This window comes from Centruroides sculpturatus, unplaced genomic scaffold (genome assembly GCF_000671375.1).
Source record: "Centruroides sculpturatus isolate CEXI.00-Female unplaced genomic scaffold, Cexi_2.0 scaffold464, whole genome shotgun sequence".
NCBI lineage: Eukaryota > Metazoa > Arthropoda > Arachnida > Scorpiones > Buthidae > Centruroides > Centruroides sculpturatus.
The window spans coordinates 179,813-195,562 of record NW_019384627.1 but is presented as its reverse complement, the minus strand read 5'-3'; the positions used below and the strand labels follow the sequence as shown (position 1 = coordinate 195,562).

At 27.7% G+C, this 15,750-nt stretch overlaps 2 protein-coding genes across 3 annotated transcripts in view; both read left to right on the top strand.

Moving 5' to 3' along the window:
* LOC111625653 (oxysterol-binding protein-related protein 3-like) overlaps positions 1–15,750 on the top strand; it is a 148,502-nt gene that overhangs the window by 21,753 nt on the left and 110,999 nt on the right. The window lies entirely within an intron of this gene.
* Positions 7,829–9,960, top strand: LOC111625639. Of its 2 annotated transcripts, XM_023368850.1 has the most exons (3): positions 7,829–8,026; positions 8,732–8,838; positions 9,394–9,960. In XM_023368850.1, exons 2-3 carry the CDS (start codon positions 8,744–8,746, stop codon positions 9,821–9,823), a joined length of 525 nt encoding a protein of 174 aa, XP_023224618.1. In that variant the 5' UTR covers positions 7,829–8,026; positions 8,732–8,743; the 3' UTR covers positions 9,824–9,960. The 2 variants fall into 2 exon arrangements, with proteins under 2 accessions (XP_023224618.1, XP_023224617.1); XM_023368849.1 differs by lacking the exon at positions 7,829–8,026 and having other exon boundaries at positions 8,525–8,838.

The following is a 15,750-nucleotide window of genomic DNA, read 5'->3' as shown; positions in this document are numbered from 1 at the left end:
ATATTTTTTAAAATTTTTATTCACTGCTTTTTGCTTTCTTTCCTTCACTTTCGCCAGCACTTTCACTGGATAGAGGTCGCTTGGTAAAATATCTATCCAAAGAGGTTCGGCTTTGCCTACTTTTAAAAATGTTTCTAAAATGACTTAGGCAAATTTCATTACTCCGAGCAGCAATACGGCCAGTTTGAACCTTTTCGGAGTGTTTCTTTTCAATAAAATCAGTCACTTATAATACCTCAAGATTTCCTTTATCAAGCGAGATTCTTCCACGACGAAGCAAACACAGGACTGAGACCAATGAACAGAAGTGAATAAAAAAATGGCGCTGCGAACTAATGTATGTTGTATGGTGAGTTTTTGTTCGTATCGTGGAGCAAAAATATGTTCGAATTTCGTATCCTGAAAATTTCGTATGCTGGGGCGTTCGTATCCCGAGGTACCACTGTACTATATACTATGCCATTAGAACTCTAACATTCATTTGCAGTGGTGTGTTGGGACAGAGAAGCATGGACTGGCATCATATTGTCTTTAGTAACAGATCCTGTTCTGTGAGAGAAAATGACTATCATGTTAGTTTAGAACACCATTGGTGAGTGCTTCAATCTTGTCTTTGCTATCAAGTGGCATATTGTAAGTCACATTGGTTACTCCTAGTAATGGTATAAGGGATATCTCAATAGTAAAAACAAGATTGAAGAACTCACCAGTGAAATTCTGTACTCTTGTTTTCCTTTCATGGCAGGATTGCAAACAGACATTTTCTAGCAAAGTAATGCTAGGTTCTCCACAGCTGGTGTTTCCTACAATGTGTCTGTCATATTGCCAAACATCCGTAGTCTTCTTACCCTTCAGATTTGTTGCCCATTGAGCATTTGTGGGACCAGATGGGATGCCAGCTTCAACCATCTAAGAGTATGAATGATCTGGAATGATAATTGCAATATTTGTGGGCAAATCTATTGCAAGATATACATGGCCTGTAAGCACAACCTTATTCCATATATCCAGGCAAGAGAAAGTCTTACAATGTACTAAAGGTTGCTTTAAATTGTATCTTTGTTATGATATTGAAATCATTTTTACCACCATCATTACATTCTCATTAATAGTTTTATTCAATTACAATGCCTTTTTCTTGTATAACTTTTTTGTCAATGAGTGTGTTACTGTTTTGATATTTTAGTTATATATTTAGTTTTTCTGTAGAAATCAACATAATTTCAAGATTTTTTAGAGCTGTAACAATTAATCATTTGCTAATTGTTAATAGTACTAATCGTGTCCTCCATTGATTAATTATCAAGTAATGTTTAATTCTCCAATAATTGGAGTAATTGGTAATTAATCTTTCCATTGGAAAATGCTACTACTATTTAAATTTAAAATTATGAAATTAATATTAAAAAATGAATAATGATTAAAAAAATAACTTTATTAATAATGGTATTTTAAGAAAATCACAATAACACATCCAATTCTGTTAGAAACTTCTAGCTTTTTGTATCTGTGTTTTTAAATTGAAAATGTTTAGAACATTTTTAGTTTGATTTTAACTAGTTTAACTAATTTGGTACTAATAAATTTTTAGAAATACAGTATGCATTTTTTAAGGGAAAAGTTCTGATCTCATTTATAGCCAATTATCACATCTTACCAATTAATTTTAAGCATCATCTGCTTATTTTTGAGAGAAAGTTTTTTCATTTTTAAACAAGTAGATTGTTATTACATTACCAGTTATTTAATATTGTTTTGTGAATTACATTGCACTTAAAAGGACGTCTGATAAATCTTACCACCAACTTCAATAACCAGTAAAAATGAAAAACTTATTAAACCAGTATTTTGATGATTGAGATGTCTGATATGCAAAAGTAATTTTGACATAGGCAATTAATTTATCAGTTAATAATAGAAAAAATGCAATCATAAAAAATATTAGACATTGCTTCTATTTTCTTAGAATAGCACTAGTGTAGAACTGCCAAGAAAGTATGTAATCCATATTAAAAAAGATAGGTTAAACTAAGGTTAAAGTAGAAAAAAAAAAGGCTCTATAAAATCTAAATTTAAAATTTTATAAGCTATTGTAAAAAATACAATTATGTGATTTATACAATTCTGATTAATTATCAATTGTTAATTGGCTGACTTGACAATTATCCCATTCTTAATTTTTTAAATTAATTTTTGGAATCTTGTTTTTATTAGAAGTTTTCATTTAATATAATCTCTGAATAAAACAAATAGTTAAAAAAAAATTTAAGATAATGTTTATACTGTATATGCTAGCTTTCAATAAATTACAATAAATATATAATATAAAGAATTATGATAATATAAAACAATAAACAATGATGTATTAAATTTTAATAAAAATTGAATTTATTTTCTCTTTTATTGGTATTCATTAGTGTTCAAATATATGTATAATATTTTAACTTAGAATAAAATTAAGAAATGCATCAGATTTTATAAATAATTAAAACATTTTAATTATTTATAAAAGCTGACATATGCATATATATAATTAAATAATAAACATTTATTATTTAATTATTTCTGTATTTAAATGAAATGATAAGTAAAAAAAATCTTTCTTTTTCTTATTTTCACAATGTTTTATTATATATTATATAAATAAATAGTTTTTATTTTTCAAAAATATTTAAGTCAAAAAGGATTTCATTTATTTTTATTAAACTAGAATTTTGAATGTCAATTTATGTAAATTTACATTTGAAAAATTGTTGATTGTTTTGATGGACAAGTCTTTTGCAATATTGTTGAAATTAAGGTTATGACAAGAATTGTATAATAGGAAATAAAGTAGTTTCAAAGAACTTTCAGTTATATAGAATTGAATTTGAATAATATTTTTATAAGTTGTTTGTATAGTTTATTAGTATTCGAAATTGGAAAATTATTTTAAATTAAATTTTTAAATTTACACTTTTGATATTTCAAAACTGTTTCAATCAATGACTGAAATGAAATTTATTATACTTGAAATAATGCATTAAAGAAAAGCAAGGAATTTTTTTTCTTTATATCAAAATTATTTTATTTTGAAAATAATAAATATTATAAGATTTATTACTGAAAATTCTATAAATAGGAAAAACATTCACAAAACAATATAAATTTACATCTTTTTATAAAACTTGCAGTGGCAAAACCAATTTTTTTTAAATGTTAAACAACGGATCATCAGCTAAAACATTCTTATGAGATTATAACTTATATATATATATATATATATATGCTGTTTTGCTTTTTAATCTCCATACTGGTACATTATATGATTATAGTTCAATGAATATTTGAATCACAGTGTTCTTAAATCCTTTCTTCCTGTTTAGAATGCTGTGATGCAAACATTCGTTAAACTACCAAAATCTGATGATGGAATGATGAACTTCCAAAAATATTAATTATTTATTTAATAAAAAATATATTTTCTGTCTTCTTGAGAATGTTTGTTTTGCTAAATCAATCAAAACTTTTAGGAATACAGTAAAATCTTTATTTAATGGACTAATGTGGATGAGGGAATGTCTGTTAAAGCTGAAAGTCCATTTTATAATAAAGTAGGTTTTCCAAATGCTGTGTGTTAAAAAATTGACAAATTAATTAATATTTTTTTACTTATGTAGCTATGTTTGAGTAATTAAAATTAAGTATGTGTGAGAAGTTTAATTTTACAGAAAAGTTTTCTATATGTATTATTTATTGCTTATGTACTGACTGTAGGTCTGAGACTGTAATAAACAAGTATACAATCTAAATCGAAATAAATAAACATTTTTTGGAAAATACACTTTAATTGTATTTAACCTAAACAAATAAATAATGTTCTTAAGAACAGTGACTCTTGGATTTGAAAAAATCCTGTGAAATAATAAATTCAATCTCTCTTTGACACTGTGGGTGAAATACTAAATCCTGTTAATTTAATTACATTTAAAAAGCATTTAAAAATTAATCAGGTATTAATTTTCCATATAACATGGACTAGAAATTTTGTCCATTAAACCTGAAGTCTGTTAAATCAAGGGGTTTACTGTAATTGTGTAAGTTTTACTCAGCAAAATGTTATTTATTACTTAGTTTTGCACTAAAGTCACTAAAAAAAACATAACACCTCCAAACTTATCTGCTGAATATTAACGTTTTTGCCTGTGTTGAATGGACATCGTCAGGCAAAGTAATCTCCCAGCTGCTGAAACAATGGGGATTGCTGTACATGTGTGAAGAGGGGAGGTGATGTAAGAAGGGATACTTGAACTAAAGCCACTAAAAAACTAATATCCAGCAGAGAATGAAGTGAAGAGGGAGTGCTTCTCTTACGTCACCTCCCCTCTTCACACATGTATGGCAATCCCCTGTGTTTCAGCAGCTGGGGGATTAGTTTGCCTGATGATGCCCATTCAACACTGGCGAAAACATTAGCACCTCCAAACTTTTTTCCTGGATATTAGATATTTTAGTGGCTTAGTTTAAGTATGCCCAATTTTTGAGTGATAGTATCTTAGTTTTGCATTAAATGTTTTAAAAATCAGAATAATTTCTGATAAATACTGAATAACTTGTGTAGTTGTTTTAGAAACTTGCAGCCAGTACATGGTCTTTGATATAATGGAGAAGAAAATTGTAAAATGGGAAAGTGAAGAGAAACAAAACATAAGAAAGTAACAATTTGAATAAAGAATGACTCCAATATTCACAATTATCACTATTCTTATCTTTATTAAATTTACATTTTCAGAATGGATTAACATATGGCCTAAGCATTTAAAACATCTATATTTGAAATTTATAGCATGTTCTTATTTTCATTTTGATACCTTTCCATTGTAAAGCCTTTTAACAAAATAACAAATATAAATAAAATTTTTTCTTTTTAAAGATGATAAATCTAACAAGAGTTATATACTAGCCATTAATAATTTGTTATATCTGTTTGGTGATTTTTAAATTTTTTATTAAAAGCTCAGATGAGTATACTGTCTCTCATAAAAAAATTAAATTTATTTGGGATTTATAATTTAGAATACCAGAATCCCAGGATTATGAAAAAAGTGGGGAATGACAAGCATTAAATCTGATTTTAATTATAAATGTATAATCCTAGTTATGAGAAATTAACAGCTGAAACTTAACATTTAACAGAATTGTTAGTCTTAAAAATCTTGCTTTCTGCATTGAAAAAATGAAAATAGATGATTAAGATTATTATTCTTTTAATCACCATAACAGTGTATTTCTATTAATAGGACTTATTATACTGGTGTATAAGATTACAGCAACTCAGTCACACAGATTAAAATTGTTTTATTTACAATTACCTGGACACATACAAATTGCGTTTCGGACCTGTATGTCCCTCTTCAGCAGGTATTTTACAAACAAATTCTAAATAAATAAAATTCATACAATAAGCAAACTAATTTACCGACAATATTTTTAAAAAAATTTTTATGCCTACGATAATAAATTAAAAATTCATACTGTTTTGATGTTCTTTCTTTCAAATCTACTTTTTCTCCAATAATTCAGTCCAATAACAATTAATATCCATTTTAAAACATTCCTGTATTAAAATCAAACCAATAATTGTTCCATTAAACTCTAACCTTAAACGTTAACATTTTACATAGTTTTGTACATTTAAAACAAATTCTAACTTACATTTCTACTTGTCTTTCTTCACTTTCACTTTGTCTTTCCCGGTCACTATTGTTCCCTTTATACGTCGATTTCCTGTTTGTGTCTATCATTCTTCTCCATGATTGGTGTATTTCTCTTCCGTTATTGTTATTCATTCTAATGTTTTGTTTGATTATATTAATGTGTTCGTATAATTGTCGTTTATAATTATTTTCTTCTTTTTTTCTTATTTTAACTGATTTTAATATTATTTCACATCCTGTTGAATTGCAGTGTTCCGCTACTGCAGAATTTGCATAATTTCCACGTATTGCTCTAATATGTTCTTTTAATCGTATCCCCAATTTTCTCTTTGTTTCTCCAATATATGTTTTTTCTGGATTACAATTACAATCAAATGAATACACAACACCTTTTTCTTCCATTATATCATTTTTTTCCTCATTTCTATAACATAAATGTTTCTTCATTATATTGACTTTTTCTGGTATTATATTAATTTTCTTACCTAATAATTTTTTGACTCTTTCAAATACTTTTGGGATATACCTTATTTTCACAAATTTTTTCTCTTTATCTATTAACTTTTTTGATTGCTTATTATTTTCTATATTTTTAACCCATTTATTTAATAATGTTTTTGGATAATCATTAAAAATAAACATTTTTATAATATCATCTTCTTCTTTTTCCTGTGTTTCTATCTCCGTTGTTCGTTGTCTTATTTTACTTATATACATTTTAAATATATTATATTTCATATTGATAGGTATAATTGATTTATAATTGATTGTTTTTGGAATCTGCATAGGTTTTATATATTTTTTATAAATTAATTTATCTTATTTTCTTATAATTGTTATGTCTAAATAATTAATGCTATTTTGTTTTTCTTTCTCTAATTCAAATTTAATATTTTCTTTTATCTCATTAGCTTTACTTATAATTGTTTTTTCATCTGTCTTTCTTTTATCAAATATTATAATACAATCATCAACATACCTTCTATAAAATTCTATACCTTCTATATTTCTAATTTGCTCATCTATTTGTATCATTGATATTTCTGCCAGTTTTGGACCTATGCAAGTACCCATAGGTATTCCATCCTTCTGGGTGTAGAAATTATTTCCAAACTGAAAGTAATTATTTTTAATTATAATTAAACATAATTTAATTTATCCAATTGGGTGTATTTATTCTCATTAATGAATTTTCTATATCTTCTATTGTAATACTCGGATACATATTAACTATATCAAGTGATATTAAATTCTTATATTTATCAATTTTAATATTTTGTAAACTTTTTAACAACTCATCCACATTTTTAATACTATATTTAGATTCCTGTAACAAATATGATTTATTTTTTAAAAATTTTTCTAAGTTATAATATATATAATTTTTAACGTCTATTAAAGGTCTATATTTAATAGGATTTTTATGTGTGTTTACCCGTATATTGAATTTTGGTGTCCTATTATCTTCTCTTTTTATATGTTTGATGTCTTCTTCTATTATATATAATTTACTTTTTAAACTTTTCAATTTGATATCTAAGGATTTTATTAGTTGGTTCACTGGATCTTTATTAAGTCTTTTGTAATTTCCTTCATTAATTAATTCTTCAATTACTTTTATCTTCTTTTCTTTTTCCATTATTATTATTTGTTTTGTCTTGTCACCTTGAAGTATATCTAAATTATTATTACTTAAAAATGTTTTTACATTGTTTAATTGTTTCCTATAGTTATTAATTTTATTTTTTGTTTTTTTATTTAATTTTCTATTTTGTATTATTTTTTGCATACCTGTTCTTATTTGTTCTCTTTCTTCTTCTGGGAACTTCCATAACAAATGTTCTGTCATTACAGCAAAATCTTCAGTTTTCATTATTTCAGGTCCATTATAGTCCAATCCTAGTTTTAAAGTCCTTTGTATTGGGCCTGGAATTTCTATATCCGTCATGTTCACAATTAACTTCTTTTCATAATCTTCTTTTTCTATATAAGTCGGATATCCAATTTTCTTAACTAAATTATTGTATTTATTCTGAAAGAACTTACTAGTACATTCATTTTTTGATTTCCCTTTGTTTCTCTTATTCAGAATAAATACAATAATTTAGTTAAGAAAATTGGATATCCGACTTATATAGAAAAAGAAGATTATGAAAAGAAGTTAATTGTGAACATGACGGATATAGAAATTCCAGGCCCAATACAAAGGACTTTAAAACTAGGATTGGACTATAATGGACCTGAAATAATGAAAACTGAAGATTTTGCTGTAATGACAGAACATTTGTTATGGAAGTTCCCAGAAGAAGAAAGAGAACAAATAAGAACAGGTATGCAAAAAATAATACAAAATAGAAAATTAAATAAAAAAACAAAAAATAAAATTAATAACTATAGGAAACAATTAAACAATGTAAAAACATTTTTAAGTAATAATAATTTAGATATACTTCAAGGTGACAAGACAAAACAAATAATAATAATGGAAAAAGAAAAGAAGATAAAAGTAATTGAAGAATTAATTAATGAAGGAAATTACAAAAGACTTAATAAAGATCCAGTGAACCAACTAATAAAATCCTTAGATATCAAATTGAAAAGTTTAAAAAGTAAATTATATATAATAGAAGAAGACATCAAACATATAAAAAGAGAAGATAATAGGACACCAAAATTCAATATACGGGTAAACACACATAAAAATCCTATTAAATATAGACCTTTAATAGACGTTAAAAATTATATATATTATAACTTAGAAAAATTTTTAAAAAATAAATCATATTTGTTACAGGAATCTAAATATAGTATTAAAAATGTGGATGAGTTGTTAAAAAGTTTACAAAATATTAAAATTGATAAATATAAGAATTTAATATCACTTGATATAGTTAATATGTATCCGAGTATTACAATAGAAGATATAGAAAATTCATTAATGAGAATAAATACACCCAATTGGATAAATTAAATTATGTTTAATTATAATTAAAAATAATTACTTTCAGTTTGGAAATAATTTCTACACCCAGAAGGATGGAATACCTATGGGTACTTGCATAGGTCCAAAACTGGCAGAAATATCAATGATACAAATAGATGAGCAAATTAGAAATATAGAAGGTATAGAATTTTATAGAAGGTATGTTGATGATTGTATTATAATATTTGATAAAAGAAAGACAGATGAAAAAACAATTATAAGTAAAACTAATGAGATAAAAGAAAATATTAAATTTGAATTAGAGAAAGAAAAACAAAATAGCATTAATTATTTAGACATAACAATTATAAGAAAATAAGATAAATTAATTTATAAAAAATATATAAAACCTATGCAGATTCCAAAAACAATCAATTATAAATCAATTATACCTATCAATATGAAATATAATATATTTAAAATGTATATAAGTAAAATAAGACAACGAACAACGGAGATAGAAACACAGGAAAAAGAAGAAGATGATATTATAAAAATGTTTATTTTTAATGATTATCCAAAAACATTATTAAATAAATGGGTTAAAAATATAGAAAATAATAAGCAATCAAAAAAGTTAATAGATAAAGAGAAAAAATTTGTGAAAATAAGGTATATCCCAAAAGTATTTGAAAGAGTCAAAAAATTATTAGGTAAGAAAATTAATATAATACCAGAAAAAGTCAATATAATGAAGAAACATTTATGTTATAGAAATGAGGAAAAAAATGATATAATGGAAGAAAAAGGTGTTCTGTATTCATTTGATTGTAATTGTAATCCAGAAAAAACATATATTGGAGAAACAAAGAGAAAATTGGGGATACGATTAAAAGAACATATTAGAGCAATACGTGGAAATTATGCAAATTCTGCAGTAGCGGAACACTGCAATTCAACAGGATGTGAAATAATATTAAAATCAGTTAAAATAAGAAAAAAAGAAGAAAATAATTATAAACGACAATTATACGAACACATTAATATAATCAAACAAAACATTAGAATGAATAACAATAACGGAAGAGAAATACACCAATCATGGAGAAGAATGATAGACACAAACAGGAAATCGACGTATAAAGGGAACAATAGTGACCGGGAAAGACAAAGTGAAAGTGAAGAAAGACAAGTAGAAATGTAAGTTAGAATTTGTTTTAAATGTACAAAACTATGTAAAATGTTAACGTTTAAGGTTAGAGTTTAATGGAACAATTATTGGTTTGATTTTAATACAGGAATGTTTTAAAATGGATATTAATTGTTATTGGACTGAATTATTGGAGAAAAAGTAGATTTGAAAGAAAGAACATCAAAACAGTATGAATTTTTAATTTATTATCGTAGGCATAAAAATTTTTTTAAAAATATTGTCGGTAAATTAGTTTGCTTATTGTATGAATTTTATTTATTTAGAATTTGTTTGTAAAATACCTGCTGAAGAGGGACATACAGGTCCGAAACGCAATTTGTATGTGTCCAGGTAATTGTAAATAAAACAATTTTAATCTGTGTGACTGAGTTGCTGTAATCTTATACACCAGTATAATAAGTCCTATTAATAGAAATACACTGTTATGGTGATTAAAAGAATAACTACTTGAATTAAGGACATTGATGCATATTGATTAAGATTATTGCTTATCTTTTTATTTTAAATGCTCAACTTTAAATACAAATTTACTGTTTTATTCCTAATTTTTTTTCTGTATTATTTATTTATTATTAACAATCTTTTAACCAATCTAACTAATTTTTAATAAACAATCTATTTTTTTTATTTTCAAGAGAATGAATACTTAGTTTTTTCTGTGTTTTTCTTTTACATTGTTACTTTAATAAATTAAGAACACAGTATTGACAACACAAAGAAATTATTTTCAGTAAAACTTTATCATCAAGCAAAAGACTAAATATAAGTGGAATTAAGTTCAAAAGTTCTGGAATACTAATCTATATATATAAAAATGAATGTATGTCTGTCTGTATGTCCTTCATGCATTACCACACCGTTTATCCAATTGCTATGAAACTTTGGAAAGTTGTTTAATATACTTTTGTGAAGGTTTCTGGCATAGTACGATTGCCATGAAACTTTGGGAAGTTTTTTAATACACTCCCGCTAAGGTTTCTGGCACAGTACATTTATCCTATGATAGATGGTGCGAGTGTATACAAACATCGTGAGTTCGATTGATTTCAAATTGTGAAGACCATTTCTCCCCTCCAAAAAATATTTCTATATATGCATTTGTGAACTGTTATTTACCATATTTGTAATCATTTTTGTTTAATCACTTTATTTCAACTTTTTTTTTTGCTAATTATGTATTGATATTTGCTCGACTTTGTTAAAATTTTAACTGTATCCCAAACAACAACTGAAGTTGTAGGAGGAAACTTGCCTATTTTACCAATCTAGGGATCCCACTTTTCCAAATTTTAATATCGACTCAAAATAATTTAAAAAGACAAATTACAATAAAATGGTTTATTATCCAACTATCAGAAATTTCACAACATGCCAAGGAAGAGAGGAAGGAGCAACTAAATAATTAAAATTGTAAAGGATTAAAAAATATATATAAAAATGGGGAATATCGCACTTCTGACAATCGCTGCAAGTGTGTGGGCTAGATTTGGAGAATCCGTGCTTCTCACATGGACAACTGTATGTGGCCAGCTCACGCGTCAGAAACCTTCTGACTTATTCATGTACGCATCAGACAAAAAAACAAAATATCTTGTATCCATAAGCACTCCAATAAATAAATAGAATTGAAATGATACTTTGAAATGTTTTCCCGATGAAAATGAATAATAATTCAAGCAAATCATTTTTATTGAAAGTTATAATAATAAGTTTCAATAAAAATGATAAAATGTAAATTTAATTTTATCATAACGAGTTTGCATGAATTTTGTTTCTTCTGAGATTGCAGCAATGCGCGGCGGGTAAGCTAGTAGAACATAAAAATTTGAATTTAACAGGACTAGAATGCTAATAAAATAGTCCGTATAAATTAAATTATGTTTTGACTCAGAAAAGAAATTTTAACATATAGTTGAAATCTGTTAGATTTAATCTTATAAGTATAATTTATAAAATTAATTACTTTTTCTCTGAACTATTACAGCCAAATGATTGCCAGATTATATCAAGCTCTATTACTACTACTATTAATAATTAAATGCTAAATAATTTGGCACTAGAGGTAGGCTCAATATTATCTGGCAATTGGCTTTAGTATATAACTATTGGGTTTTAGATGTTATATTTGTGTGAGAGCCCAGACTTGATGAAAATTTTTATTCAAAAAAATTTTTTCTTGAAAGGAAAAAAATCATAAAGGATATGATTATAACTTTTCCTACGAACTTGCTTCTTTGTTTAAGGTGACACATTCAATGTGTCACTGGGAACTAACAGAATTATCACCATTGGACCATAGAGCTAAACAGTACCAAAAAATGGCAAGGGCAGTGAGGAAGGACCCCCATAATAAAATTAATCCTAAATAATAATTATAAAAAAATAATTAATTTAATTTTAGAACATTCTGGAAAAAAAGATTGGCCCAGAACAAGACTCTAACCCACAACTCCTGTTTACTGTGCAGACACATTGCTCCAGACCTCCATCCAATCTCTGCAGCCAGACTAATTTTAGATATAACCATATTGATCACTAATGGCACTGACTAGGACAACTTATCACTATGACCCTTTGTAGCTCTCATTCAGCTTCTACTTTAACCCCAGCATGGTAACAATATCAATCATGTCTTGCCATCTTTGCTGCAAACTTTCAATCCTGTGAATGCATAGAATGACTGGTTTTTCTTTGAAGAAAATCTTGACTATTAGGTATTGTCATAGAATTGTATAAATTATTGGAAATATGGTTGTACAGCGTTCAAAATAGATAGTAGTCAGTCGGCACCAAGTCTAGCTATGAGATAGATGAGGCAGAAGCTAACAGCCCAGACTGGTCAGCTTCTCTAAGGTTACCTTTGCTCTATGTTCTGTTGTATTGTCATGGCAGTATTAAATTTTGTCAGTTTTTTGGATGAAGTTCTTTGATATTGATTTTCAAGTGATCAAGGTATTAATAGTAAAGTTCTTTCATAACAGTGATGTTGTTTGGAAATGGCTCTATCATGATGATGCCAAACAAATGCAAGTCATTGCCTTCTGTACTACTGATCTTTTGACATTTGCAATAGCTGGTTGACCTTTGTTCACCCTGAATGCTTTAACAAATGCTTTGCAGATGACATTCTATATAATATTTACAATGCATTCTGTAGATGTTATCTACAGAATGCATTGTAAATAAGTACACATTAGAAAATGAGTAATTATTTGTTGTGAGATCATCACAATGCTGGGCTTCAATTTTTAATCATATTTTTAATTTATTTAATTTAAAATATATTCTCTTCACCTCAAATTAGTAGTATCTTGCCCCTATACACCATACTTTTCCTTTTAACAATAGAGTTGTGCTGATTATCTGTTAACTGCTTTCAGGGGAAAACTTTTGAATTGAAATAACATGACTTCCAGTGCAAACCAGAAGTTCATATAGAGGCAGGAGACCCTGATTGACTATAAGGTTTCCATATCTGGTCATGGATTTAATCTATCTAATTCCGTTCTGAAAATTAAGGAAAGAGAGATGGACGGACAACAATGGGAATTTATAGGTTTACAATTTTTTTCAAATTTCAGCCCAACAGCCAATTTTCCATTTCATTGTTCACTGGGGCACTACCAACATTCTGTTATGAGTGAAAGGTTTACAGAACCACTAGCTATATCTAAGATTTGATAATCCTGAAACCAGAAGGAAAAGAAAAAGAATGATTTGAAAGTCCAATTTCAAATATATTCAATGTTTTTTGTTGAAAGTTGTCTAAATCTTTGTAGTTTGGACCTAATATGTGCATTGATGAGATACTTATAAATTTGTATATCATTTCCAATTCAAAATGTATGGTACATACCATAAAAACCATGTAAATAAGACACCAATTATAGTATTTGAGTAATGAATATAGTAATTACTTTTACAAAGGCTTTTTATGTATAGTGAAAACTTAGATGGTAACACTTTCTGCAGATGAGTAACAGTATCTAACACACCCCATTTTACAATTATATAGGCTAATCTTTCATTCAAACTGCATGTTATAGTAGATAACATTTAGTTTTTTGGAATTTATGGATCTTCTAAAATTGAGAGGTCTGAAAAATAATGATAGACAGATCTTTTTTTTTTGCTCAGAGAAGTATGTTCTGCTCATCTACAAAAAAAATTAGAAGGAACATTGGTGAGGGCAGGCATTGTCATGAAGAAGGATGACATTTTGCAAAAGCAGACCAAGCCACTTGGACTTGATGGAAGCTCACAGAGATTTTAAAGTTTTCACATACCAGTCAACATTATCTTTCTTGTTGTCTGCATTCCCTTTGATTTCTTAGGTGATGGAGATGACATGTGCTTTTACTGGGTGCTCTGTCTTGCTTTCTGGTTGGAAATGAAAGCACCATGTTTTGTCTCCTGTAACAATTCTCTCTGAAATGATGACCTTCATTGCAGTACCACAGCAAATTTTCCAATGACAGACCCATGCAAAGGTCTTTTTGCACAGACATCAAGTTGTGCAGCACCCACCGGGCATAGATCTTTCGGTACTGTAGATGCTCACAGGTAATGGTGTGCATGCTACTGATGCTTATTTCAACCTCAGTTGCCAGTGCTTTCACAGTGACTCAGTGCCAGTGCTTTCACAGTGACTTAGTGCCAGTGCTTATCTGTCATCCTAAATGAGTCTGTCCACTTCCCCTACTGTAATCTCTTTGATCGCACAATGTGCTTGTCCTGGTCTGGCATCATCAGTCAACAATGACTGACCATTTCAGAAGTGCTTACTCCAGTCTTTCACTGCAGTGTGAGCCTACAGTGTTTCCACCTACATTTCAAATGGAGAGTGATTCACTACACACATTCTGCACTTTGATATATCCATTGGCATATATGTGAATAGCAGTGATAACTTGTGATAAGCATTGTAGAATAGAATTGCAGCACCCTCAAAGAAAGATAAAATCATAATAATGTCTCAATTTTTATCAGCAATAACTATGTTAATTTTTATATATGGTTAAAATTCATTTTCTAATCAAAACCAGAAGTATACAAAATAAAAATGATTCTGTTACGGTGTTGCATGTCATGCATCTTCCTACAACAACACTGTTAAACACTACAGTGCCATCCCGAGGACTTCTCTCACTGGGAAAACAGTCTTTTAGTTTGGCCATTGCATCTTGTGATACATTGAAGTGTTTAATATGATACTATACTGATTAATAATAATGTCACAATAGGTTATGCAGCTGAAATTAGTTACTGGATCAGGACAGAGTTGCAGAATACTCCATGAACAATAAATGTTAATATGAAAAAGACAGAATTTGAATCTTAAATTAAATTGTTTAATTAAATTTAAAAAATATGTTTTATGAATGCAATTTATATATGCATAATGTACAGTAGACCCCCCTATAAAATGGGTTCATATAATTCGGTTTCGTATATAACGGCAGAAAAATTGCGACTGTATTCGTATAAACACGCTAAAAGAGACTCTTATATAATGGTAAAATGTCATCGCCGACTCGTGTCGTGACAGGATTGGTCGAATCTAGACCAATAGTGGATATTGCACAAACTGTTGAGTTTAAACGAGCAGCGGACCTACTAAAAACCATTTATTATTTAACGGCCATAAAAATTATATTTATATTAACAATGTCTCCAAAGTTCAGCAAATTTTTCATAGAAAAATAATTTATCAGGAAACACACACACCCCCATTCAATGCGCTGCTCCATGCCGAAAACAAGCTTAAGCAATGGCGTTGTCAAACGGTGCATACTCGGTAAGTAATCCTACAATTTTTTGTTTATAGCATAGTTTATATGGATTATTCCCAAAAAATTATGTGTGTTTTGGAAATGTTGAGTCAAATTAGTCTAGAATCGATTAATTTTATGGAAGAA